General features: G+C 55.8%; 1 protein-coding gene across 1 annotated transcript in view; it reads left to right on the forward strand.

Annotated features, from left to right (window-relative positions):
- The first annotated feature begins 2221 nt into the window (after nucleotides 1–2221).
- AR (androgen receptor) overlaps nucleotides 2222–27727 on the forward strand; it is a 58390-nt gene continuing 32884 nt past the window's right edge. The window contains exon 1 of the mRNA XM_075161790.1: nucleotides 2222–3231. Within this exon, the coding sequence (XP_075017891.1) occupies nucleotides 2222–3231 (1010 nt within the window). The remainder of the gene's footprint in view (nucleotides 3232–27727) is intronic.

The following is a 27727-nucleotide window of genomic DNA, read 5'->3' on the forward strand; positions in this document are numbered from 1 at the left end:
TTTTTGAAAAGCGATGCACACAACCTTACTTCTGCAGGAGACACTTCTCTCACAACCCTCCCCCTTGAAAAGACATCTCCCCACGTGGGTACGTGAAGAACAATTTGTAACGTGGTTAACACTTGGCCGCACAAACATCCTCCTTGTCTCTGTGGGTTTCTTTGCATCCCTCCGAAACACCTCTCTGATCCTCTCCTGCCGTGTTCCCTTTCCTCATACTTGGAGCTGCAGCTCCCTGTCACTGCAGGGCTGGGCTGCGCCAGAGTCACCGGGCTGGGGCGTCTGGGCCACACGCAAAGAGGGAGCCCGCGCCGAGCTTCAGCCGGGGCTGTCTCCAGCGATGCAGGTGGGATCGCTGAGACCTATGAGTGTTTAAATAGGCACTCTGTACATATGTTACAGAATCTCCCTCTATTTTTACCTTTCCAGGTTTTAGATGTGCTTCTTTATTATTTTAGGGGCTTGTCATTAAAAACCAACTTGGTGTTCCATCCATGCTGAAAGCCTGCAAGGTTTCTCCGTAAACGGTCTTCCTCACCAATGGCCAGGAAAAGCCAGGCACAGCCCTGGGCCCAGCCCTGCCCGGGTCCCGCCAGCCCTGCCCACCGCCTTCCTGCCCCACCAGTGCCAGCTAACGGCGAGGTCGGTGGGTGGGCAGCGGTGCCATCCCCACCTTGCGCTCCAGCCTTTGCTGACAGGAGGTAGGCTTCTCTGGCCACTCAGGCAGCGTGGAGGACACTGCCAAATTTTGCTTGGCCGTACTTAGTTTTTAATTTTTATCTTTGACAGCTTGTAAAAATGCTTTTAAAAGACTGGACATGATTCTTCATTTTCCCGACTGGCTCCAATTCTCCGTTTGCAGCAAATTATTACTTTTTTCCCTCTGTCTCCAAAGGGGTTGAAATTAATGGGCTTATTTTAACCTACCTCAAATGAGAACGATTCCATTACCAGGTTGCCTGGGAATGGTGCCCACGAGAAGTTGCTTTAGGACTATTATTACAGGACCAGTAAGGGGAGCTCAAGTCTTGTTTATAGTAGGTCCTACACTAATTATGTCTGGCTGGGTCTTTTTCAGTCTTGTGCGTGACCAAAGCGGTGGTACGTATGCACAAGATGCACCCACCTGCAGTTTCTTGCTGGTGGTGACTGGGGATTATTGCCAGATGCCGAGCAGAGGAAGGTGGGAGCAAACTCCCCCACTTGTGAGGAGAGGGCGTCTGGTTCCCTCGGGCACGAAGTGAAAGGTGTGCGGGGGCTGAGGCGACAGACCCCCTTCGCCCGGCTCGGCTGCAGGAAGCTGTTGAGCACCGACCGCGTCAGCGCGCAACAAAACCGAGCGTTTTTTCTGCTGAATTCCGCCCAGCTGCGAGCATTCCGGGAGCCGGGGAGGAGGGAGAGCGAGCAGAGCCGCGGAGGTAGAGGAGCCATCGCAGGCCGGGGGCCGGGCGCCCGGCGGGGCCGCCCGCCCCTCCGCGCCCCGGCCCGCCGCCGGCCGGGAGGAGGGGAGCCGGGGCAGCCGCCGCCGCGCCCCCGCTCCGCCCCCTCCGCCCGACCGGGCCGCGGGGAGGCGGGCCGGGCGCCCGCCCAGAGGCGGCGGTGGCGGGCGCTGTGCTCCGGCGGGCCGGGCCGGGCAGGGCAGTCCCGTCCCGTCCCGTCCCGTCCCGCTCCTCCCGCCCGTGAGGCGCCGAGCCCGGAACTCGCGGCCGAAGCCGGCGGCGGTGCATCGGGTCTGCGGCCGCGCTGCTCCGGGGCCGCCCCGCGGGGCTCCGCTCGCCGCCCCCGCCGCCCAGCCCGGCCGTCGCCGGAGGGGAGCCGAGCCGCGGGCAGGGCGGGCGCCGCTTCCCGCCGCCGCGCGTTACCGGATTAATCATTGCAGAGCCCCTGGACCGCGCCGGCGGCGCGGGGCGGTCTCCGCCGCCGCACCTCCTTCCCCCGCAGCCTGCCTCCCGCTCTCCCCGCGCCGCCGCTCACACGGACGGCAGGCAGCTGCCCGCGGCGGCCGCACCTGCCCGCTCCCCCGGCTCCAACTTTCCCGCCCGTTGCACGCACCGAGCATCCCGCCCGCCGCCCCGCGCCGCGGCTCCGGCGGGGATGGGGGCCGCGGGGCAGCGCCGCTGCTAGCCGGCACGGCGGGCGGCCGGCCGGGGGGCGCCTGCCCGGGCTCTGCGCCCCCGCCTCGCCTGCCCTCGCCGCTTTCGCCGCCCCGCGCTCGGCGGGCATGGAGGTGCAGCTGGGGGTCGGCCGCGTTTACCCGCGGGCGGGGGGCAGGACCTTCCGCGGGGCTTTTCAGACCTTCTTCCAGAGCGTCTGCGAGGCTTTCCAGGCGCCGCGGGAGGAGCCGGGCACCAGCCAGCAGCCGCCGGCGTGCGCGCCCTGCCCGCCGAGCCCCCGGCCGCCGCCGGGCTCGCCCGACTTCCTGCCGCCCCCGGAGCCCCGCGGCGCCGGCAAGGCGCTGCCGGCGGGCGGCCCCGCCATGGGCTCGCCCTTCCCCTGCGCCGGCGAGCTGAGGGAGCTGCTGTGCGAGGCGGGCGCGCTGCCGCTGCTGCCGCCGCCCGAGCCCGAGCCGGCGCCCAAGGAGGACCCGCTGGGCGACAGCGCCAAGCAGCTCTGCAGGGCCGTCTCCGCCTCCATGGGCCTGGCGCTGGAGGCGCTGGAGGCGCCGGGCGAGCCGCTGCCCCGCGAGGACTGCATGTTCGCGCTGCCCGCCGGGCCGCCCCGCGCCCCGCGCCCGGACGGCGGGGACCCGCCGGAGCCGCCGCCCGCCCCGGCCGCCTTCGCGGGCGCCGAGGCCGCGCTGGCCGTCGAGGCGCCCGCCGCGCCGGGGCTCTACCGCGGCTCGCCGGGGCTCGCCGCGCGGCCGCCCCCCGCCTTCAGCCTAGCGCCGCCGCCCGCCCGCGTCAAGCTGGAGAGCCCGCCGGGGGCGGCGGGCGGCGGCTGGGGCGCCCCGTGCCGCTACGGCGCCGAGACGGCCCCGCCGGGCCCTGCGCCCCCCTGGCCCGCCTTCTTCGCCGAGGAGGCGCAGCTCTTCGGGCCCTGCGCCGAGCCGCTCGCCGGGCCCTTCGGCTGCGGGCGCGGGGCGGCCGCCGAGAGCGCCGACTTCCCCGCCGACGCCTGGTACCCGGCGGGCCGGGCGCCCTTCGCCGCCCCCGCCGCCTGCATCAAGAGCGAGCTGGGGCCCTGGGCCGAGGGCTGGGCCGAGGGCTACGCCGGCGCCTACGGCGACGTCCGGTGAGTACCCGCGTCCCGCACCGCGCATCGCCAGCACCTCGCGTCCCGCATCCCGCACTGCACATCCCACCGGCACTGGCACCCCGCATCCTGCACTGCGCATCCCGCACTGCGCATCCCGCCAGCACCGGCACCAGCACCCCGTGTCCCGTACCGCACATCCTGCATTTCACTGGCACCCTGCATCCTGCACCGCGCATCCCACTGGCACCCTGCATCCCGCACCACGCATCCCGCATTCCACCGGCACCCCGCATCCCGCACCGCGCATCCCACTGGCACCCTGCATCCGGCACCGCACATCACACATTCCACCGGCACCCTGCATCCCACATCCCGCATCCCGCATCCCACCGGCACTGGCACCCCGCATCCCGTCGGCATCGGCACCCCGCACCCCCCTGGCCACCTCCCGCAGCTGCCCTGGCAAACGCCGCACGTCCAGCCCACCTCTGTCCTGGCTGCCCCCGGCTTGATTCACCTCCCCGCTGTCGGAGCTTTCCCTTTTACCGACATGCTGTCACTTGTGGCTTACTAGGCAAGATTGTGCCAGAAATCCTGCACTAAACTCCCGGTGTTCTCCACCGCCCCACTAAGGTTGATGGCATTTCTCTCATTTTGTTACGGGTCTGTTCTCTCCCTTCTCTCGGCTGCTGTAAGCGTGGGGGAATCAGGAGCTTCAAGCGCAGACCGATCTTGATATCGAGTTAAAATTCTCCCTGCACCTTGCTCCGCTGCAAGCTAGACGAATGGGGAATGAGCTGTGCAGAACAAGCTGAAACTGTTGAACGTATAGGCAGAGAAATACTGCATATGCTTGAAGCTCTGTTTTAAGTACAGGTAGAAGATTTGTTTTAAAGTAGACGTAGAAGAGTGTTTAGGAATACAGCAGAGGAGGAAAGGTTTATGTGTTTGAGGAGGATTCAATCAGAAGTAATTTTTCCTGGTGGATTAACCTCAAAAAAGGAGATTAACAGTCACTGTAAAATAGGTATACACAATCTAAACCAGTGGGCATGCTGCATCATCGCCTTTCATCATGGCAAAACACATTACTCTGTGAGAGAATCGCTGCACCTGATAGAAACGGGAGTGAGAACGTGACAGCAAAAGGATTTTTCTGCTGGCTCGGAGGTAGCCCCAGCCACAAGTGGTTGGTACGGCCTCAGCCGGGCTTTGCATTGCTGGAGTTTCACATCCACGTGCTCACCCTGTGGTACTCTGCGTGGTGGGAGCAAAGATTAAAATGAACAGTTAGATTTTCCCTTTAAATTAGCACAGGGCAAATGCATCACACTCCTTCTTCTGTGCTTGTTTTGCTGCTTTAAAATGCTCACAGCTTTATTCGGACAGTATAGTAATTATCATCCACACAACAATTTACTTGGGGATTTTATGAAGAAGTTGAGGGCTTGGCAACAAACCTGGGATAAAAGTAAGGAAAGGTCAAAATGAGCCCAGCTGTGAGTGTCGTACCGGTGGCAGGAATTGTGTCCCCCCTGTGTGTGTTCCTCTGGAGTCTGACAAATCTCTGCTGAAATCGGTGCAGCGTGAGCAGGGATGAATAAAGTTGGAAAAGTTTAACTGTCCAAATGCTGGCAATGGATGATGCAGGTTTTTGATAGCAGAAGGCTCAGCCTTGTGATGGTTTATTTGCCTGCGAAGCCCGTGCGATAGAACCCTCACAGATAGGGAACATCGTGGTAAGGAAAACAGGTTTGGGCTTACGTGGTGGTCAGCAGGCAGTCGTGTGGGCTGGACCTCGGCAGCAGGCAAATTTTGCCCGTCTTGCCTTAGAGATAAATGACGTTTCCCTTATTCCTGGGGGGAATTTCCTGTGGGAAATGCTGTATCCTCCTCTTCCTCGTGGCTCCGTTCAGCGTGCTGCCTCCGTGTCCTTGCTTCCCCTGGCACCGTGGCTCTGAGGGGACCTGGGCTCCCGCTGGCAGACTCCTGCAGGAATCAGTGGAGTCGGAGCTAGCACAGAGAGTTTTTAAAATACATTATCTTGTTCTTTGAACTCCGTTGTTCTTACAGCATTACCACTGCTGCGAGTGAGCGTCGGACTGGCGGTATCACACCCCTCTCTGTGCAATTTTAAAATGCTGTAAGGAAAGTGGAACACTCCTGTGTGGTCTGGCTAAAGCTGTACGGGTTAATTGCTGCCAGGTTTATATTTCATCCTAGCAAAGTCTCCATTAACTTACAGAGTGCTGCCGATCAATTGCTGTGGCTTTTAGTTTTCTCCCGGATATGCAACAGTGCCAATGCAGTGAGCAGCCTCTGCTGCAGCAGGGGCTGGTGGCAGCGGATCGGGTACCAGCTTCCCTGGCAGCAGGGCTCATACGGAAAGAGGGTCCTGGGAGCTAAAACGCTTTATAGCAAAGTTCCCTCACGGAAGGATGGTCTGCTTTGGACCTGTACTCCCCTGCTAGCTTCTAGTGCTAGGTTTAAGTTCCTGCCCTGCGTGGCACTGCACAGAAAGCTTCACCCTCGTAGTGTTGGAAAATGTAGTCTCTGCATTTTCTTTGGGAGCGGTGGAGGGCACTTGTGTGGGCTCACTGCAGCTTCCCGCCTAAGGAGACCTGCGCTTCAGATCCCCGCGCCGTTGCAGTGCTGGCAGTGGCAGCTGCAGACGCAGCCCACTCCTCTTTCGAGAAGAATAAGGAGCATTTTAAGGTGTGTTGCTCCTGGTTCTTTCCCTTTTTGAATGGTCCTGCTTTGTGCTAGCAGGACCGCATCTCTTCCCTCAAGGTGAGCCTCTCAAAACCCCAGCTCTGCCCCGGTGCAGACTGGGTCAGGTATGGATCGGTATTTTTGAAGTTGGAGACACACACACCCCCACCCCCTCTTCATACATGACACTAAAGCATGAACAGTTTCTTAATATTTTGGGGGGGTTGTTTACCTTTTCGCTTCATGTACACTACTCTCAGTTTGGGTTTGGGGTTCCCAGTAGAAGAGTTTACCTCTAAAGCCGTGAGAGGGGGGCTGGGTTGCTTGAGGGATCGTTAATGGAAGATCGGGTGCTGGCGTCCACCTCGGTCCGGGATACAGCACGCACAGCTCATAAATCAAACGCTGTCAACCGCCGGGGCTGCCTCGGGAGCCAGCGGGTCTGACGGGACCGAAGGAAGGTGCCCCCTCGGCGGGAGCCGTCCTGGCCATTTCGCGGCGTGGCCGGCGGTCTCCAGGCGCAGGGTGCGCTGGGGCGCGGGGTGGGACCCCAGGGTGCGCTGGGGTGCGACGGGTGCTCGGAGCAGTGCCGGTGCAGATCCGTAACTGCCGCCTGCCCCTTTGCTTGTGCAGAGGTGGGGATTTGTCTGGGTTTAGAGGCACTGAAAAATTACAGAGGAAACAAAGTAGGCACCAACACAATTTAATTTGAAGCTTTTGATATGGTGTACCTGATTGTGCCAGTAATGCTTACATATAATTAGCAAATTAATCCAAGCTTTTGTTACACTGTGGGCTCGTAGATGTTTATCTTTGTGCTCTGGTTATTGCATAATTATTACCAGCAGTCTTTGAGGTGACTAAATAACCTGTTTTAAGAGTGAGACGCAGCATTGGTAGAATAAATCCAAGGTTACGGTGTCAAAATGACTTCTAAGACCAAAACACAGCACCGGGTCAGTGGTGTAGGCCTATCTGGTTTAAGCTAAAATGGAATCAAAGAAGGAGCTGTTACTGAAGCAATGGAAACAAAGGTGATAAACGAATTTAGGGGGTAACCGGTTCAGAAAAATCTACCTGTCCGTGTAGTTTCTGACATTTTTTGAGTGGCATTTGCTAGTACTACTGTTACCTGTGTGGTGTCCCTGTGTTTGCTGGTGACACCCACCTGCAGATTCCTTTCTTCGCTTCAGTTGTGATCCGCCTGGGCGAGTGCCGTGTGTTTATGCATCACCTGGCATAATGGCTATGTAATCTTTTTGTGGCCAGCTATGTAATTGTGATACCGCTTACAGATAATACCTGTAATAATTTCTACCTACTGAAGGAGGAGATAAGATTCTGATAAAAAGATCAAGGGCAGGTTATTACGCTCACAGATGAGACGAGGCGGGAGGCCGTTCTCCGGGCTGCCCTCGCTCCCAGCCCGTGCCCAGCAGCCGTCCGCTTGCGCCCGCCGGGCACCGCTCTGGCATCCCCCTCCCGGCGAGGTCTGGGGGACCCGCAGCTCTCCGCTGGCAGGACTCAAAAGCCCTTGGGAAGGGGCTGACCCTCCCTCTGCTGTTGTCAGTATGACCTTTCTGCTCAGGCCAACGGCGATATTATGCAAATATTTCTTTTGAAGACAAGCTGTGCATGGAAGAATGCTCTTTCTGAAGTCTGTCCCTCTGGCCAGCTTCGTAATACGTACTCATGGCCCGCAGCTGCTGGTACGGATCCACGGGCGGTGAACCTCGGGTGGCTGGGAACATCACTGACGAGCTGGAGCTTTCTGATGGTTCCCGATAAAAGCGGAAGAGAAAGCATAAAAAAAAATTCTTCCTCATCACCTTTCAATTCTTGTTTTTTCTTCTTTAAACTTACACATCAGGCACTCCTGCCTGGAACCGGTTCTTCTCCCGAGGCACGGCTGAGATTTTGCTCTTTTCAGGAGACTTTGGGCATCGTGTTCCGACGTTTCTGCGTAGGTACGAGTCATTGTGGGGCAAACGAATGCCGTCTTCAGAGCACTGCAGCTTCACCAGGAAATGCCCATTTCTCATCTCTTTTATTTAGTAGGTGATAGGGTTGATCTCTTGTCAGATCTTGTTTGAAAAACTACAGATTCCATATTTTTCCTGATCACTTCCAGATTTTGGGCGAGTTGTGGGTAGCAGCGAGTTCAGTGGTGTACACTTAAATCACGGTCATCTGTGTTTTCGTGTCGTGCCAGGCCAGCTTGCATTGCTGTTATTCACCAGGAGTGACTATGCCTTAAATTAGCAGTAAATGCTCCAGGTCGCAACAGAGATCCCAGCAAATTTACAGTAGGAGAAACCTTTCCTAGGACATGCCTGAGAAGTATCCTGCATTCATGTAGGTGCTTGCCAAGCTGTCTTCAGTCACTGCTAGCCGTCGGGCTTTTCACAGTCAGAGGGGGAGCCTGGGGTGGATGAGGGGACCCCGGACCCTGCGGCACTTGGCTGACGGGCTCCCTGGCTTCGGCAGCCGCTGGATCAGGCCGCTGGTTTTATAACTGCATGCTAAGGTCTTCTGCAGCCAAGTTTTGTCCCCGGTTGCCAAACCAGTGCTCCACTTTTTCGTGCAGAATCAGATCCACATGGAGCACGGCTGAGTCACGGGTGGCTTCTGGAACGTGGGATAGGGCGGCTGCCTGCCTCTGCCGGCGGTGCTGCCTTTCAAACCGCCTAAACATGGAGGGGGACGAAGCAGAAGACCCATTCGAAGCTCGGGAGGAATCAGAGCTGAGCTTTCCCCAGGATACAGAGTTAATTAAAAGCTGCTTTCATAGGTTCCCTACTGACGGGCAGGAGAAAGCTGTTGCAAACACAGCACAGAACGCCCGTCCTGCACCAGTGCTGTGTCTGGTTAGAGAACTCGGGGCTCATTTAAATGTGAATTGGCACGCTGCCGGGCTGTGACAAGGCACTCATCTGTCCTGGCTTGAGTTAAGGTTGTGAAACAAGTGATACACTGGAGCAGGGTAACTGGAGTAGCCGGGATGTTCAGGTTCTGCTCAAGCCTTATTCTTGCAGGACAACAGCGGGTGCAGCGACCCCCTCGCGACCAGGGCGAGCGGCAGAGATGGGCACTGCCGGCTTCCCCCACAGCTGGCGTGGCCGCTGGGTCGCCCAGTGCCGGGGCACAGCGGTTGCGGTTCCTTTTCCTTGCTCCTCAGGGTTGCTGTCTGAAGGATTGTGGTGTGCAAGCCAAAGCTCATTTATTTTCTTCCATGCTTGGCTGGTTGACTTGCTTCCATTTCATTTTGAGGATGCTGATTTATTTAGTCCTTCCCATGAGTTAGTTTTCATTTAAATTGATAAACAAGATCATCTTTTTCACAGCGAGTTACCTAGACTCCGCTCGCGGTGGTGTGAGGGCAGCAAGTGGCCCTTTCTAAAGACGGGCTGTTTGACTTGGCGCCGGCTGCACACTGAAATCTGCATCAGGAGCCTGGGTCCTGGTGGCGTAACACACGGAGAGACTGGCTGTTCTTCTTTGAAGATGCCCAGAACCGCCCAGAAAACACTCCAGACTGGAAGGATCATGGTCCTTGTGTTAACACAGAGGCTGAGCCCATGGGCATTAAAAAAGTGTCGGTACTCTCAATCCCCACCCAGGTCTGTGCTTGCCGGTGCAGCAGCCCGAGCACCGTGCTGGAGGTGAACAGCTCTGCCCGAGGGGCTGGCACGGCGCTCTCCTGTGCCATTAAATTGGGCTTTATGTCCATGGCAATGAATGAAGGCAAATTAACCGTTTCCAGCGTTCCTTATTTTCCAACTTGCTCCTTCCACTCAATTGATTTTGGTTCTGGGGTTTTCCTAGTGTTCCATAGCATATGCCAAGTATCATAAAATGGTCTCCCTCTTTTCCCCTCCCTCCTCTCTCTGTCCCTCCCTGTCTTCCCTCTCTTGCTGACTCTCCCACTCTCCAGCTCTCCCTCTCTCCCTACCCACTGGGAAGGGGAGACATGTCCCCTTGTTAAGAGACAGGCTATGGAGGGCAGACACGCGCCTGTGTTTGTGTGGGACCTGCCCGTCCGCTCTTACAACACAAAACATCTGTTTGCTTTTTCACCCGTTCATTATAAGACTGTTCAAGGGCAGACATTCCCCCATCCTCCTCTGTGCTCTCCCATCCTCTTCTCCCCATGTCTTGAATTTCTGAGCTCTTACACCCTCTGGAAACTGGTTCCAAAGTCTCATGCTTGATATCAACAGTGATTACTTCCCCCCTCAGTTTCTCTTAAGTGCTGGTTGCAACGAAAGGATAAGCTCTGCGAGACACTTGGCATAGAAAACGGTGGCTGAGAATTCAGAAAATTTCACCAAAGAAATAATGCATAAAAAGCTGTAAGAGTATTGGTGGGTTTGAGTTATGCAGGCATTTTGTGAACTCGGTCCTGCATTACTGAGGACTTCTGGGCAGGAAGCAGTAAAGGATTTGCCCGTGACAGCGATTCTCCTGCTTGTACAGCTTTTACATTTTTCTGCTGTTTGCAGTATTCACTGGTATTTATTTGTTACGCGGATGCTAGCTGTGCTCTGCATTACTTCTTGCAGCCAGTCTATAGTGTAACCCATTGGTTTTCCTGTTCTGAGAACTTCATTCCAGCCAAAGAGAGCTAGTTAAAAATCGGTAGTGATTTGGTGCTTTCTCTGAGGTCAAAAGGGCAATATATTTCAATATATTGATTGTGAATGAGAGATGAAGCGGATTTTGTAGCCCACGTAGGAACCTGCGGCTTTGCATATTGCCATATCTGAAAGAAAACCACGGCAGTGCACAGCTGCGCCTTTCCACCCACATTTCCTTCTCGGGAGGCTGCGGGGATGGGCATCAGCCCCCGGGCAGGATCACCACCACAGGGACGGGCATCAGTCCTGGGGCAGGATCACCCCCTCCCTCGGGACGCGCCTCCCCGGCGCCACCGACACGCGCCGAGCGGGAGGACAGTGCTGCTGCCGGTGGGCACCCGGCAGCGCGGCCGCGCCCGGTGAGGACCTGTCACCACGCTGCCGAAAGCACCTGCGGGCATCGCGGCGCAGAAGGTATCGGCACGGGGCAGGGGCCGAGGAGCCCGGGAGCCTCCGGCGGGTTTGTGGGTGCTCGTGTCGGGATCGCGCCGCTGCGGCCGGCGTGCCCCTGCGGCCCGGAGCCGGAGGTTGCTGAAGCCCCTGCCCCCGGCCCCTTGCTTCGGACTCGGAAGGTGTGGGACAGTCCCGGCAAGAATTAGGGCAGAAACACTGCAGCGAGGCGGTGACTGCTGAATGCCACCCGCGCCGGGCAGCCCCTCCGGGCGATGCGCCGCTGCCCTCGCCTCCCCTCCGAGGACCCTCCAAGGCCAGGCTTGGCTCCAGGCAGGAGGCAACAGCTCGCTCTGTGCCCCTGCCGGGGTGGCACTTTGGAATTGCGTGCTCTTAGGCGAATGAAAGATAAAGGCATTCGAGAGCAAATTTTGGATGGTCCGTTCAAGGAAGAAGCTGGTCAGAAGTCCGAAGTCAGAGTCTGTGCGTGGAGGGAAGGGACGCCTCTCACAAGCCTGCTCCTGAACTGGGAGGAAAACTGGAAACATTGCCATTTCCTGCAGGAAGAAATTCCAAAATTTCCTAAAGTATTGGAAATTTTCTTAGTCATATGGGAACATTTTGTTTTGGTATGATGAAAGCAGTTTCATTTCACAGAGTTAAAAATAATTTGTAATAGAGTAGTTCAGTTCTTCGTATTTTTCTGTCATTCATATTAACTACATTTTTGTCTTAGCACTGAGCTTCATCCATATTTTATAAATTGCCGATTTTAAAATGGCTGTCCTAATTTGCCATTTCTGTATTGGCAATTGTTACTCTAATTGGCTTTCAGTCTGCACTTGGCACGCTCGCTGGTGGCTGTCCACTGGGCTGCTTCAGTAGGCTGTGTAGTTTGAGATGGATACTTTCCGCTTGTGACTGTAGGCTAAAATTACAAAGTTAAATATGAAAGAAAAAAATCGTATTATTTTATCGTCCTGTGGAACATTTTAAATTTATCACATGAGCATTTACTGAAAGACGACTATTCTGTGGGAGACTTTCTACTACTTCTAGTAAAAACCATTTGTTTCTCTGAGCTGCTCTGGTCTGTGCGGTGGTTGTATGACCCTGATAGTTAAACATTGGAAATATATCGAAAAAATGAAGTTCCCCCTTGCAGAGACGTTCAGCACGAGGCCTGGGAGCATCGTGCCCGTGCGATCGCTGCAGCCTTCCCCCGAGGCAGCCGGCGGGGAGCCCCAGCCGGGACGGGCTGGGAGAGCAGACGCTCCTCCGCAGCTGCACCAGGCGAGCGTGCTGCAGCTCTGCTGGTGCGCGGTGACTCGTGAGCGTAGCCTGTGAACACGCTGCGTTGCAGTGGTTTACGGAGGTCCCGAGCAGCCTCTGCCCCTCAGCACGCAGTTCCTCAAATCCCTCCTTTGCCATTACGGCTCACAGAAATCTTGACGTCATAGCCCAATAAGTCTTACACCTCTGCATACGCGTGAGTTTTTAAAGGCGGATTTGGTATATTGCAAGATGATCTACATACGTTGAGAGGTGTCAGCTATGCCCGTTCCGTTTTGCTCTATTCCCCCTGCATTTCCCTGTTGCATTTTCAGGGTGTTAGCAGTCTTGAATGCATTTGCAAGTGGAAAAAAACCAGCACGGCATCATACGCCAGAAAGGAATGCTAAGCAAGAAGCATCAGATGAACCTGGATGCCTGAAGGCCTTATGGGACATGGTCTTTTCCTCCTCTTGTTCAGTTTATTTCAATATTTTTTGCCATTTAAAGTGAATTTTCTTTTTTTGAAGAATGTTTTCTGCACTAGAAACCAACGCAAAGTGAGCACTGAAAAGTCATCTCGGACGGACCAACTGACTTGTGTCAGCTGGGAAGAGGCTGCTCTTTGACGGCACATCAAATTGGTGATGTGACTCAGAGGACATGGGCACCTTCTTTTGTTATTATCGTTAGATAAGGCGTGAGCATTTGCCAGAAGTGATCCCTCTCCTTGGATGAACCTATTTCTACACCATATTCATAGGAATGCAGCAACGGCAAAGTTTTCTGCGTGGGTACTGGATCCCTTCCAGCTTTTTCTTTTCTTCAAAAGAGCCAGGAGACAGTGTGCACAAGAGGCAGATGTCCTGTCTCCCTTTTTAGTGGAACATTTATGCCCCGTAAACAATTAAGAGACAGATACAGGCATGTCATCTCTTAATACCTGGCCAGTGCAGGCACGCCATCCCGTCTCTGCCAACTGTCTTCCTCTTGTTTTCACAGTTGTTGGATTGCAAACCAAACTGCAGTATTGCAACTTCTCGTTGCTACCAGGGGTCAAGAGGTAGCTCCAGAGCGGACCTCGCTGGCTTCTGCCCGGACCAGCACCGCAGCGGGGCACGGCTGTGGCAGCAGAAGACGTCCAGCAGTGTCTTTTGTGAGCCTCTGCTTCAGCTGGATCTCCTGCACTGGCTGGCACAGATACCAGCAGAGAATACCTGGAAGATCCTCTCTGGCCACCACAAATCTTCTGCGTGGGAAACCTGCGCAGCAGCACGGACTTAGAGGGACCGGTAACCTGCTCAGAGTCCTTCCTTACAGCCCAGGATGATGGTCCAGCGGGTGATGAGTGGCGGGAGGCCACAGCACCACTGTCTGGATCTCGTTTTGAAGAAGTCTCGAGGGCAGCAGTGGATGTGCTACCTTCCAGTATGCCGGTAGGTCGTGGTGAGTGCCGAGGGGTCACACCGCCGGGTGTTAGGATGCTGCCACGCCGACACTGTGATCCAGCATTCTCCCCTGGGGCACCCCTGCCCAGCCCTGCTACGGCTCGCCTCGGGAGCACCACCAAATCTGGGTCCCGCTTCCTTTCCCTCTCATCCTCGGCTGCCGAGTGCCGACGCGCCAGCCCGAAGGCTTGGTCCCTCTGGCCGTGCCGGGCCTGGCACGCTGCTCGGGGGGGTCGGTTGTTGGATGCAGGGTGCTGTGCTTGGGCTGTACCGTATGGAGCACCGTGTTGCACGCACCATCACCGCTTCTCTTCTGCAGCCCGGGGCACCCTGACGGCTGTGGCGTCCCACAGCGCGCTCCCTGGGCGAGGGAGCCGGGCACGGGCCCCTGTAGGCAGTGCAGGAGGTACCACCGTGCGTCGAGTGTCATCACACGTACAGGTCCTGGCAGAAGCCTGTTTTGCTCTGCATAAGGGCTCTAAATTAATTAGTACAAAGTGTAACTTAGGATTTGACTTGGAATGTGAACAGTAGGAGGATACAAGGAACTTCTATCTGATACACAAAAGCACATTCGTTTTCTTGTAGGTCCCTTGTAGTTCAGGTCTTTTGTAGAGAGAGTGATGCTGGGTCATATGACAGAAAGCTGAATAAAAATGCTGATTTATTTTGGGGAGTGAGTAGCAAATCTTAAATTTTGTATACATCCCTAGGGGTGAGAACAATATCCTTAGGAGTGAGAACACTTCCAGTGGCCCCATCACTCGGGGTTTTGAGTTAGCACCTAAGTGGGTAGGGTGGCAGGAGCCTCAGCTTGGACGTCCAGAGGCCTCAGTTTCACAGGCTGCAGTTGCAGAGTGGCGAGCCTTCCTTTGGAAGGAGTTTTGGGATCCAGGGGTAGGAAATCAGGCCTGACTGTTAACAGTATTTGCTTGAAAAAACTAAAGCCTATAAAAGAAGTTGTCTTGTGGACTTCAGATTTGTGCTATGCAGCAGAAAGCATAAGTTTTGCTTAGAGAAGAAAGAGCCTGTGGAAGAAGTTGACGTATCTCTGCATGGCCGATGGTGCTGCTGATGGCGGCGGTGTCCTGCTGGCAGAGGGCTTTGCTGATGAGCGAGGCAGGGAGCCTCATCCGTTACCGAGCTCATGTGCCGATAGCAAAGGATCCCCGTGATTTCCCGCGTGGAAATCCCAGTGGAAATCCCAAGAGCAGAGGCTGAGGCTGTGGGAGGCTTTCGTCCTCTGCTTGCAGTTCTTGCAGAGGGAGCTAAATCTGGACCTTGAGGAAGCTGGCAGCCGGGCAAGCTGGAGTCTGCTTGGGCAGGTGAGCTGCGCTCTTGATGGGGTGAAGACATCTGTCTTTTGGAGGGAGGTGTTTCAGGACTTGGGATTTACAGAATACCGGGCAGTATTGGTGCAGGGGAAGGGAAAAAAGCGTAGAGATGATGGTCATTTTCCGTCATTGCACAGTTCTCGTTGTCATTTTGAGATGCCAGTTGTGACAACAGGGCCGTGAGAAGTCAGCGCCGGCAGTTACGGTGGGAAAAGGAGGCGGGATGAACCTCAGCCCGGCTGTGGTGGGTGGCAGCGGGGCTGCTGGGCTGGGGTGCCACGCTCCGCCAGCCCCGGCTGCCTTGGCGCGGCGCGGCAACCGTCGTGCCGAAGCTTTGAGGCAGCAGCCTTCAGTTGGTCCACGGGTGCCTGGGGACGTCTGGACTGCTTTGGGGGTCTGTGGAGGGCATTCAGCAATTATCTGTGGGTTTGGGTGCGCTGTACGGGCGACCCAAAGGAAAACAGAAGATGGTCAATGGCTATTTTATCCTTTTATCCTGCCTTGGCCGGGGTGGGGGCATAGTGCTCCGTCAGTCGGTGCCACCGCCCGGCGCCATGGGCCGGCATCGCCGGAGGCTTCCCCGGCTGCCCCTGCGGGCTGGCTGGACGCGGTAATCTGTTCTCCTATCAAGGCACGGAGTCGATTGCTCTTCAGCCGACGAGAGCAGAGTTTGTTTAGATTAGCGAGTCTGTCGTAGCGTTCGGGAGAGTGATGGATTTGAAAAAAGCCTGACGGCTGCGTGCAGCCTGGCCGGCCCTGCGCGGCTGTGGTGGGCAACTGGGCACAGCCGTGCCTGAGCCAGCCACACCGCTGCATCCTGGTGCCTCCCGGTGAGGAATGAAGCAATCCCTCCTTAGCAAGTGGAAGGCGAGGAGTATCTCCCTTGCAGGGAACCAAAGGAGTACGCCCGCCTGGGGATAGATAGTTTGATGGCCGCATCTGCGTGGATGAGCATTCCTGGCTTTTGAGCTGGAGTGACCTCGTCCAGCCCTGGCCTGGCGTTTGAGGCTGCATGCCGCGGAGAAGCCAGGCTCTGTTTTCCTGCGGTGGAAGAAAGCAGTTCGGTCACTTTGGGATTTTAACTCAGACGGGCCGGTGGTCCTGGTATCGATAGTCACTGCACACTGTCCTGGTCCACACTGTGTGGACCAGAACGGGCTTTATTTTTTAACAATAACATGGTATGAATAAGCTCATTAAAATAAAAAGGAACTGACCCAGTTGTCATGGCAAAGACTTGTGACAGAGGTTCTTCATCCATGTTCCCTTTCACTGTATCCCCTGCCGTCTCCGTCTTCTCCGCTGATCTGCCTGTGCTGGCTGTGCTACCATCCACCTCCAACTACGGCTTAATCCTTCTCCCAGCCCTGGGCGTGGGGCGAGGTGCAGGGGGAGCCGCCCTGGGAGAGCCCCGCAGCCCTGCCTCGCTCGGGCAGTGGGACGCCTTACTCACCCGGGCGAGGTGCCTCCGACAGGCAGGGCTGCAGTTGTTGCAACATGTGTTTGTGTTTTATTTTGCTTTAAAAATAGTGATTACAACCCTGGTTCTTCTCGTGAGTATTTTTAAGTGAAGTTCAATGTATCCTGTAACAGTAATAAAAATACTACCAGCAATAATACTTTGTGCTTTTATGGCACTTTTCTTCTGAAGCACTTATGAGCAGCAATTCATTTAGCCTCCAGGCAACCATGCAAAATAGGTATTATTCCTTGTCCGTAGATGGAGGGAGGTGAGGCTTGCAGCAGTCCCTCAGAGCGTGTGGACAGCCGTGGGCCCTGGCAGCCGTCGGAGCTGGGCTCCCGGGGGGCCGGGTTGGGTTTCGTGCTCGGTTTGGGGAGAGAGTCCTGCAGAAGCGTACTTGGGCGCTGGACTTTACGCCCTGTCCATAGTCTATTTATGTTAGCAGACCAGAGCACTGTCCTCAGGGACATCTCATCCCGTCCAGCTCCTGGGCGCCGGGGCAGTGCTTGCAGGGGAGGTGTTACGGGAGCGCAGCACCTCACCTCGGGGGACCCGGGGGGAGCCTCCGGCTCCCCGGGTGCCTGCGCGGGCGGTGGGCAGGGGGAGGCGGGACGGGCAGGGAGGGCAGGCTCGGCTCGGGCTGCTCTCTTGCCTCTGCTTTTTTCCTCTGTTTAATGCAATCTGAGCAGAAGCCAGAAAGAGCAAGGTCACCCGCGCTCCTCTGTGGTTTGAAACTCCCCAGCCCCCGCTCTGGGGAGGCCTTTTTAAATAATGAGAGCAAACAAAGTCAAATGCTGACACGTCCTCAGAAGCAGTAGGAATGGTTTGTGGGGACACAGACCACAGGTTAAGTGATTTTGTGGTAGTAGAAATCATCTTAAAAATACAGCCCAGCTCTACAGGTATTTATAGCTGCTGCCCTTTCCTCGGGCAGCGGGCAGCCGTCCCACTGGGGCGGGAATTGGATGCCACCCGGCTCCGGGTGTCTCGGGTGTCCACACAGGGTGAATTACACCCCAAGCTCTCTGCAGGTCTCCTGGTGACTTTCCTGTGCAATCGAAAAGCAGAATGGAGCACTCCGTAATAAATAAGTAACAATCCCCAGTGAAGAGCAGTGGATCAGCCCGTGTTTTTGCTGGAGGGGCTGGTTGGGTGCCTCCTCGTGCTGCCCGGGGCGTGGGGCTGCCGAGGGGCTGTGCGGTGCCGTGGACCACGCTCAGCTCCTTGAGATTGCAGGCAAGGTGGCTGCCGCTTCCAAAGAGGGAGCAAAAGATGTGTCTTAAATAAGGCTTAGAAAGTCAGGGCAGAACTGCCAATATTGGGACACCAATAGTGTTTGTATGGGGCATCCTCTGCTGCGAGAGCGAGGGAGGGCTGCAGGCAGCCGTCCTGCGAGTTAGCCGGGGAGAGCAGCCAGGTACATTTTACTGTACGTAACCGTAGTGGCCTTCGGCGGGTCTGCACCGCGGAGAGCTGGACTGCCTCCAGGACACACTCGCTGCGCGCCTGGGCCGGCAGAGCCCTGGTCGTGCTGTGCAGAGCGCGGAGAGCCGCTTCAGCACGCCCTGCGGCGTCCCGGCCACTGCTCGCACGCTCTGCATGGCCAGATGCAATGATTTATCTTTAACTCGTTTAATGTCTGTAGCAAGGTGTCTTTGACAGGCAGCGCTGGGAACGATGTCCCTGGATGCTGGCCGTCTGATCCGGGGTGCCAGCAGCACCTGCGGAGCTCGGGGTTGAGCTCTTGCCGGAGGCTGGGGCGTCTGACGTGCTGGCGACTCGTCTGAGGATGGGTGGGTGCGCGCTGGGTGGGTGCAGGCTGGTGGGTGCCCTCTTCCTCCACACTGATGTGCTCCTGCGGGGACTGGAAACTGGGGCTGGCTGCAGCCGGCGGCTTTGGGAACAGCCCCGGGGGTAAATCCCGCGTTACCACACCATCTTCACCCGTGCTGCCAGACCACCATCCCGCTGGGCGTTCCTGGAATTGCTGCCATCAGGAGCAATCCCCAGAAGTGCCAGAGGGGAGGCTGCAGATTTCCTGAAATGCATTTTATAGAGTCACTGGGACATGTTCAGTTCCCAGGATGAGGTGGGGAAACCCTGGGCTTTGCTCCCTCTCCCCCTTGTTCTCACTGGTCGGGGATGGCTGCTTCTTGTTGTCTTTCCCAATAAGATACTTCTTTTTCTGGTCTTTTCTCACCAACCCTTCAGCAGTTTGACTGGTGTTACATATTTTAGCTGCATTAGCTTCTTCGCTGGTTAGAAATGGCAGAAAAAATGCTTTGACCTTGGCCCGTGTGCTGAGAACAGGGTCCAGGCGCAAGCTTTTGTATCAGTGATTTCCTAGCGAAGGCTCCTGCCTCCTCCCCCTCCCCGCCTATCTGGAGTGGGCAGCAGCAGCGTCCGCACATTTTCTGGTGTGCCTTTGGGGAGGGTTTGGACGGGCTATCTTGGCAGCTCCTCTTTCCTCTTGTAAAAGAGAGAAAAGGAGAAAAGTAGTTTGTGTGCAGATCAGGTTGGTTGCTTCCATCTGGATGGCAATCAGGTGCATTAACTGGGAAATGCAATACCGCATGCAAATATTGTTCAGATGATCTGCCTTTCTTCTTGGATCGTGTGTGTGCGCGTGGACGAAACGCATGGATTTTGTATGCATATTCTCTTCTTCTATAGCTAACATCTCCGTCCCTTGCCCGGTGCCTGCAGCAATCGGCAGACACTGTCTGTGGAGGAGATGTGGAGAAACGGGCGCTTTGCACCCTGCTGTCCGTGGGGAGGAGTGCCGGTCACGGGTGTCCCCCCGGCTGGATGGGGCTCTGCGAGCCTCTGCACGGGGATTGGCACGAAATGGGCACCTCTTCTTGTCATTGCTCAGACACAAAGTTGAGAACTAAACCCTTCAGGTCACCCCCTCCCTTCTCCCGCTGCCGGCTCTGTTCAGCAGGACAGGTCTGGGTGGCACGTGTCCAGCTCGGGTCTGAAGCCTGGAGCCGTGGGTCCCGCGGGGACGCGTCCCCTCCTCACCGGCTCCGGGCCTTGTCCCTGCGAGTGCTCGTACGCTTCAGGACGTGTGAGGTCACCCCAGTTAGCTCAGGCTGTTCACATGGATTTAGTTGTCTGGCTTTCAGTTACTTGCTTTGTTTTTATGTGTCCCCTGTGGTCAGAAAGTCTTTCCCTGATAATACGAACTTCCACTTGCAAAGAAATCCGTTACTTCCTGATCTGCTCCCAAGTCCCCAGGAACATCTTTAAATGGTTAGAAAAAAAATAGCAGCACGGGGATTTTTTTCCCTTCCTTGTTTACAGCGCAGCCTGCGCCAAACACCAGGCCCTTGGTTCCGGCCCTTCCGGAGGGAGGCTTTGGAGGGGAGCAGCGCGGGCAGTGCCGGGCGCTGCGGGATGGGGCATCCTCCCCCCGAAGCTGTGCTGAGGGTGGGACCGGGCTGGGCTGGGGGTGGCAGCTGAGAGGGGCCTGGGGGCAGCGGTTTTCCCTCTGTTCAGCTCACCCTCTGTTTTTCCAAGTTGGTGCTTAAACGCCTGAATTATGGCCGGAGTTGGAACAGTTGCCCGCGTCCCCACAGGGACAGGGTTAGCAGCCTGAGGTTAGCAGGGCGGGGGGCCGCTCCCTCGGGGTGCCTGTTTCCAGTTAATGGAGGGAGGGCCGTGTGTCCTGCAGGGATCCCCTGGGATCAGCGGTGGTCCGTTTGCTCCCGGCCGCGTGGGCGGCAGGGCAGAGCCATGCCCTCGCGGCCGGAGGAGAGGATGGGGCTCTGCCCCCGCGCACCCTCCGGCTTTCCAAAGTTGGGGTCAAGGTGGGCGCTCGGCCGCTTCGGCGGCTGTGTCCTGAGATGACTATCTCGCTGCTCGCTTAAAAGAGGATTAAGAGAACACTCTCAAGGCTAGGAGGCCTAAAATTAGACGTGGCATCTGTGTTTTGGTTTGCAGGCGGGCTTAAAAGAAAACGATTCCTGGCTGCTTTCCTTCTTCGCCTGCTTGGCAGGGTGAAGCAGAGGTGAAGCAGACAGGGTGCTGGGCTCGCAAACGATGGCAAAGCTGCCTCGGCCATCTCAGGACATTGCTGCCCAGCAGGGCCGCGCGTCTGCAGATTTCAGTGTCTGTCTGAGCATACCGGGGTACCTCCCACGCACACGGATCCCCTGGCATCCGCTGCTGCTGCAGGGTTCTGCCCTCCATATTTCCCAAGAAATGGTTTCAGCCCCCAAAACGACAGGTCCGGCTGTCTGTGCTTTGACGTACCGGCATCAAGGCAATGTTTCCCAGGGCTGGCACGTGCTGGGCTCGCCGTGCGTGTGCCACCGGGATTCGTACCAGCACAGCTCACGGCCTCGGGGCAGCCGCCGGGGCAGGCAAGGCCACGGAGCGGGAGGACCTGGCTGGACGTTAGCCGGTTGCTGCGGGACGCTGAGGGATTTGCCTCTGCATTGCCTCTGTTGCTGAGATCAGGGCGAAGAGTGCCAAGACGACCATAGATATGTGAAACCTTGGTTATAATTTGCGTGTTTACTCTTTATGGGATGACTCAAAGCATGATCTGCTTTGAGGGCATGGGAGAAGATATTGTTGCGTAAGTTGTGAAGTCTCCTCTAGAAAACAAATGGTTTGCCAGCAGAGCTGAAGAGAAATTTTGCAGATATAGCTTATACCTGTTTCCAGACATAATAAGGAAAAGCATTTTTGTGCCCCTGCAGCTGTGTTTTTGCAAAGGTTTGGTCTTGGTATAAACATGCCTAAAAATAAACCAATTCTGCCAGTAAGTTCCAGCACCAGCTGAAGTTCCCACTTAGGCCAGCCCAAAAACCCCACCGCAGGCTCTCGGCAGCCGCCCGCAGCTGCGCCAGGAGCGGGGCGCGGTGGGTGATGCACAGCCACCGCGGCGAGTCCCCGCATCCCGCTTCCGCGAGAGGGGATGCTGCGGGGCCGAGGGCGGGAGGCGGGGGCCGCTCCCTGAGCTGGGTGCTGCCATTTCTTCCTCTCTTCCCCATCTGTCCCCAGGGCCGCCGTGCGTTGCCGGGAGGAGGAGGAGGGTGCTGGCCCGCCTGGCAGCGGGGGGGTGGGAGAGACGGGGGCAGCGGCCCTCTGAAAGGCAGCTTTGCTGCCCGTGCTAGCAGGTCTCGCTCGCACGGTGTGCCTTCCCGTTCAGGTGCCTCCGATATAAGTGGTATTTGTGGTCTTCTCATTTTTCCATGCTGGATTCCTCCGTTGTCTGCCATTCGCCTGTTTTCAACTTGTGCTTCATCCAACAGAGAAATAAAAATGCAGAATTTGCAGCACTGGTTTCCTTAGCAATAATTTCACTGCCAAATGAAGTGGGGAAAATATTATGTGTTTTAAATATCCGAGTCTGGAAGTGAATCCTGACATCCCTCAGCAATCCAGTTGGGAGCCTTCCCATTATGGAAGTGGTACTGGTGGTCTGAGGTCCGAGTGTGGCAGGGAGGGCTCCGGTCTGCAGCGCCCGTTTGCACCGACTTGTTCTTTGGTGGAATAACTGGGGAGTGGGATAATCAGACAGGTTTCCACGAGTTCCCGCAGGAACAGAGGCAGATGCTGGCTGCAGAGCTGGTGGGGCAGTTCATCGTCCCTAAGTATGAGGAACGCTGTTGAGCACACGTTGCAAGTGGGGCGAGGTGTGGAGCCGTATTCGCGCTTTCTCATCACGGAAGAATGTGGAAGCCTGTGTTTACTAGAGTCTGTGAAACTCACGGGAGGTCAGTAAAATATAATGGTGGGTGGTTCACGGGTCTTGCTGGCGTCTCGGAGGAGGTCAGGCTCCCAGCAGAAGGCAGCACCTCAGCGCCAGGAATTCGCTGCTTTGCTCAACCAGCTCCAGAAAGTAGAGAAAATCCAATTTGTGCAGCCAGTTCAGTTCAAAGGCTAGTGCTTCAAAGCGGAGATGGACTCGGAGTTGAAAAAGGCAGAAAATGTGGGAGGTTTTCTTCTAACCTGTGTAGAGAATGAGGCATGGGACAGTGGTATCCAACGGCTATTAGATCTTGGAGAACCCGTAGAAAAGGGCCAGTGAGCAGAGATTGCAGCTCACAAATAAGCCTGGCTTGGCTTTAGCAGTCAATTGATTTGAAATACAGTCTACTTTGATAAATTTAGTTCTGACTTACCAGAAGAGCAATTTCAAATGTTCACATTTCCATTGAATTTATGGATCCATTTGAATGCAGCTTGACACATATTACAATTAAAATATTAACCCAGCATCTAATAAATAAGAAATGTATCATACACTCTTTTCTGAGTTATAGAATGGAAAACCAAAAGTCATGACAAACTGCGTAATTGCTACAAAAAAAGTGCGTATTTGCTAAACAGGAGAAGGCTCTTGCTAACGAAAAGAACCGTCACATCCTCTGCAGAGGCATCAACATGGCCCTATTTAAAATGAACAAATTCTGCACATTCAAAGCGAAAATGTGAAGGTAGGGAACATTACGGAATGCATTCTTTAGGGAAAATCACTGCAAGAGACAGATGTAGAAAAGATGAAAACTGATTATTTAAGTAGAGGGATCCTTGTTGCCAAATTAAATTCTGATTACATTTGAAGTTCTGTATGACGCTGATTTAAATCAGCCCGGCTCTCGGAAGGAGGCAGGGCGCCTCGGGGCGACCCCCGGCGGGGGGCTCAGGGGGTGTGCGAGGGCTGGCTGCCCGGTTCCGCTGCCCGCAGGCTGGGGGTGGCGGCGAGGACAGCGCCCGGAGGGGAGATGTCGGGGGGCCGGAGAGGGGCTCTCTCCTCGCCCCAGCGCAGGGGTGAGCGGGGCGTCTGAACGTGGCGTTGACATCAGTGCCCCCGACCTGCCAGGCCCTGCGTACCGTATCATCTCTCCCTCCAGCAGCTGTTGTTTTCGGTTTGAGACTCGGCAGTACTTTGTTGCTTGGCCAAGGGATTTGTGGAGATACCTCGGGGACCAAATGGCCGGTTCACATGAGGTGCTCTGGCTGCACCCCATCACTGGATACAGGTCTGTGCTGGCAGCCGGCCTCTGCAAGCCTCCCCTTGTCCCTGTATCCCTGCGTGCTGCCTATCCAGTCTCGCAGCAGGTATTGTTCTACGCAGGCTTTGTGAGCAGGAGAGGGACGACTTGTCTAATTTATAAACGCAGTGCTGGCATTAAGATCCGTGTACTACAAAAACAGGAACGTTAATCTGCCCGTGAAGGGCGTGTGGAGAGAGTAGCTTTGGTCTTCTGCCCCACGTTGATCTCTGCGGTTGCGTGACCCCGGCCAGCCCTGGGTGAGGACGGGGATTCCTGCTGAGGAAAGCCTCCTGCCCCGGGAGCCTGCACCGGCGCAGTTCCAGGAGCGAGGAGCCGTGCCGCTGGTGCGGCCAGCTGCCATCCGGCAGCCACCGGTCCCCCTTGCCAGCCCCGGTGACATGTGGGCTGCTGAGGGGTGGCCCTGGCCAGGGGATCGGGGTGGCTCAGGCAGGGAGACGTTCTGTTACCTCTGGAGATTCTCACTTCAGGTCTGGCTGTTGTGAAAAGCCGCCAAGGAACTCGCATCATCTCTTCCTAAGTGCTTGAAAAGTGACACTGCGCTTAGTTTTCAAAGAGGGAAAGCTAAATGTCTTCCTATAAAAGCAGACCGTTAGTACGTGCACTGCAAGGCTGCGGCACCCTGCCAAGTGCAGCAACAGTCTCTAGGGAACTGTAAGCCAGGACTCCCTACCTGGCATGATGGAGCACGACATGTATGGATCAAGAGTGTCTCATTATTATTTGTGCTTTTCTTTATAGTCGCATTTTCTGTTTGTCAGCAGAGGAGATGGATTTGAGAATGGAAGATTATGGTGTGGGTTAAACTAACTTGAAAAACATTAGTCAGGACAGACTGTTTCCTTGGGAAATAAGTAGGGCGCTCTGTGCACCAGGGACACCAAGGTCTTGTCCTTGGAGGCTCCAGGTGACTCTGCAGTCACCAGGACGGTGTGGTGTACAGCACTGGTGGCCTCGGGTGCTTGTCGGGGCTGAAGCCCTCTTGCATTACTCCTGTTTTGCTTTTTGTCCCCTTCATGCTTCATAGGTGAGGCCCCATCTTGAGTAACCTTGCGCACGTTTACGCCGTTTCTTTTCGCAGATACCTTCTCCGTCTGGGGAAATCAAGTGTTTCGTCTTCTCTGAGCTGATTTTTTTAAGCTGCCCCCTGCGCTCACTGGCTGGAGATCAGGTTTTGAGGCAGAAGTTTTGGTCTCAGTCCTGTATCCAAAATGCAGGCAGCTGCCTACCGCAGAGGCCACCCGTGCCACGCAGAGGCTGCAGTGGCTTTGCCCAGGCTTTGCATCTCAGGTGTCGCATACCTGCCTCCTTTCACCTTTTTAACCTCATTTTCTGCTTCCTCCTCAGGGATGAGCGGAAGGTGGGAGCCAGTGGTGACCGTTAAGATCAGGAGGCTCCCCGGTGGCTTGGGTTGTGACGTGGCCTCTGCCGCCCACCCCGTCCATGGGTGTGCAGTGGCTCGGGGTGGCTGTTCGGGGCTGCCCCTGGGCGCCGGGGCACAGGCCGCCGGGGCGCGGGGCAGCCGGTTGCCGGGCAGCCTTCTGGTGCAGCAACGGAAAGCCAAGGGAGAACGGGCCGTGGGCTCGCCTGGGCCTGGGCTGGTAGAGGTGGGGCTTCGGCTGGGCTGGGACCCAACGCCTGAGAAATAGACTGTCAGAATACGCAAATCGAGCATTTGAGAAGAAAAGAGAGAATTTAATTTGGGAGACTTGAGAATGGGGTTGTGCGGCTGGTGGCGGTGACTTGTGCCTGGGCTGGCAGGCAGCCCCTGAGCCGCCGCCGCCGCCGCCTCAGCTGGGGAGCCCCAGGCCGCCGCGCCTGGGCGCTGCGGTGGGAGGGCCTTCTCTGAGGGCATGCTGGTTCTGCCTGCCCGCACTGCCAGGGGTGTTTGGAAAACCCGTTGTCATCTGCTAATGTTTATTTAAATCCAGTGAAGATCAAGTTCCCATATGTGTTTACCACGGACTGTCCCTGTTGTTCACGCTGTGCACCACGCTCTGCTCTCTCAGAGATGCTATCTTGCCTCTCCGCCTCCAGCAGTTATACATGAAAACAAGGCATGTTCCGTTTAGAAACATATTCAAGGCTATCTAGAAAAAAGGAAATAAATTCAGTGTACAAGGCTGCGTGTTTATAGATTAAACCGCTCAAAGCATTTTAACAGATGGGATGCTGTAAAGTTTCTGTGCAGGCCTTGTTATCTGAATCAGCGCGCTTAATGGCTGTGGATCGGAGATGCGGTCCGGCTCTGGCTGAAGCCAGTGGCGGTGAATCGGGAGTGCGCAAGAGGACACGAGACTCGTGCCTGGAATGAACAGTCGTGCTCTCAGCTAAACGTGGTTTGCACCTCGATGTGAGTCACAGACCTTGGTCCAGGCGTGAGCCACGCAACTCCATTGACGGGAAGCCAGTGATTTTTTTTAATACTGTGTTTGGAGATGTCATGCACAGATGGTGCCATTTTAAAGGCAACGTTTACTACTGATAACATCACAGTATCTCAGAAATGACAGTACTTGAAATGACTGGGCAGGATTCTGTGTCATCCAAGTTTGTGTGCAAGTGCTTGTTCAGTTCATGGCTCAGCATCTTCTTGAGCGTTATGGCCAGGCAGATTTTTAGATATAGCATTGTAAAGGTGCAAAACCAGCAGCCACTTTCCCCAAAGGGCAAGGTGTGTGACCGAAAGTGCTCTGCTCCGGGGATTCCCAGCTGATGGCTGGTCGGGCGGGATGAGCCGGCGTGTGTGGCAGCCGCCGCGGGTGAGCAGGCAAATCCCGGTTAGGGATTCTCCGAAGGCCAGTCCAGCTGAGTCCCCGTGTTTGCAAATCCACCGCATTGTGCTTTAGCAGACATGTTTCTGGACAAGGCAGCTGAATCCCGGAGCGGGTTCCAAGCCCGCTGGTGCTGACACTGAGCAGTTCACGCAGTGAGCTGGTGCCAGGAGGAGTTTGTGCCAGCCGTCGGCACAGCCGTGTTGGGAACAATGCTGCAACGTTTCACTTCAGTCTGCTGGGTTGTTCTGCTGCAGCTGCTAGAGTAATTTTAACGTGGAAAATGTAGTCAAATTTAAGAGTGAAGGAGGTGCAAATTGTGTTTGTAAATCAGACTGATGGAAAACAGAGGGAGTGTAAGGAACGTGCGTCGTGTTATGTGAGCGTGGTGAACTGCTTAACGAGTTAATCTTATTGGAGCAGGTAGGCATGGACTGCAGAAGCCATGCAGATAAAGCAGCAAACATACTTTTTCGTGGTCTGTCTTAGGAGTCGGGAGTTCTGGGCGGTGGCGGGGCAGTTGCCTTGGCTCCTTTTGGGTAGCGTGTGCTGTCTGCTGCTGAGATGGAAACTTTCTTTGTGGGTTATGGGAAGTGGTTGACTTTTCTCTTGTCCAAAGGCCTTGGTTTTCTGGGTGTGTTGTGAAATCTGGACTGTTTGGTGAAATTAACTGTTGACAAAGAAGTGCTTGCATTGCAAAATTGTAGTTCCTACTCTACAGAAATATTTGCATGTGGCAGGAGCTCAATAGACTCTATTCGCTTCCTTAAAGAACCCTTCTGAAACGACAGTAAAATTCTTCCTATAGCCGTAAGAGAGACACTGAGGTTGTTTTTCCCTCCCCCAAAAACCGCCGCGCTCCTTTGTGAGCAGCCCTGACCTTGGCCTTCAAGCCGTGCGCCGGGGCTGGAGTCTCTGCCCGACGTCACTGCTGCTCCAGTTGTGTCTGCCCGCGCCGCGCTATCTCCCTGCTTTGGGTTTCTGAGGCGGTGTGACACTTGCCATATATTGTGCAAACTACGGTCACGTATTCTGGAGCCCTCCGCAACGCGCTCGATGCTTGGTTTTGTCAGTCCTGGGTATTCCTGCGGCTCTGTGGGGCGGGTGCAGTCAGCAGGTACCGACAGAGAGAAAACTTCCACTGGGAGGAAGGCTTCGAGCAGCACGTCGTGAGCCCGCTGCTGAGCCCCCCTCCTGCCCCTTGCGCAGGGGCCGAGGGGCTGCAAACGCTGCTGCTCGCTGGGACTCCCGTGCGGGTGGGTGTCTGGGGCTCTGCCCAGAAAGCGGCCACTTCGCACGCCCCTGCAGCCTCCGTAAGCCATCTTTTTGGCTCATTGCAGTCTTATTACCTGCGTATTTTGAGAACGCCCTTAAAAGGTCTCTTGGAAGCTGGAAAATAGATCGTTAAAGCTGCCAGTATCACAGCTCACTCTGAGTTGTCCACTTTTTCAGTTACTTTTTTCTTACAGTTT

This window comes from Calonectris borealis, chromosome 13 (assembly GCF_964195595.1).
Source record: "Calonectris borealis chromosome 13, bCalBor7.hap1.2, whole genome shotgun sequence".
Taxonomy (NCBI): domain Eukaryota; kingdom Metazoa; phylum Chordata; class Aves; order Procellariiformes; family Procellariidae; genus Calonectris; species Calonectris borealis.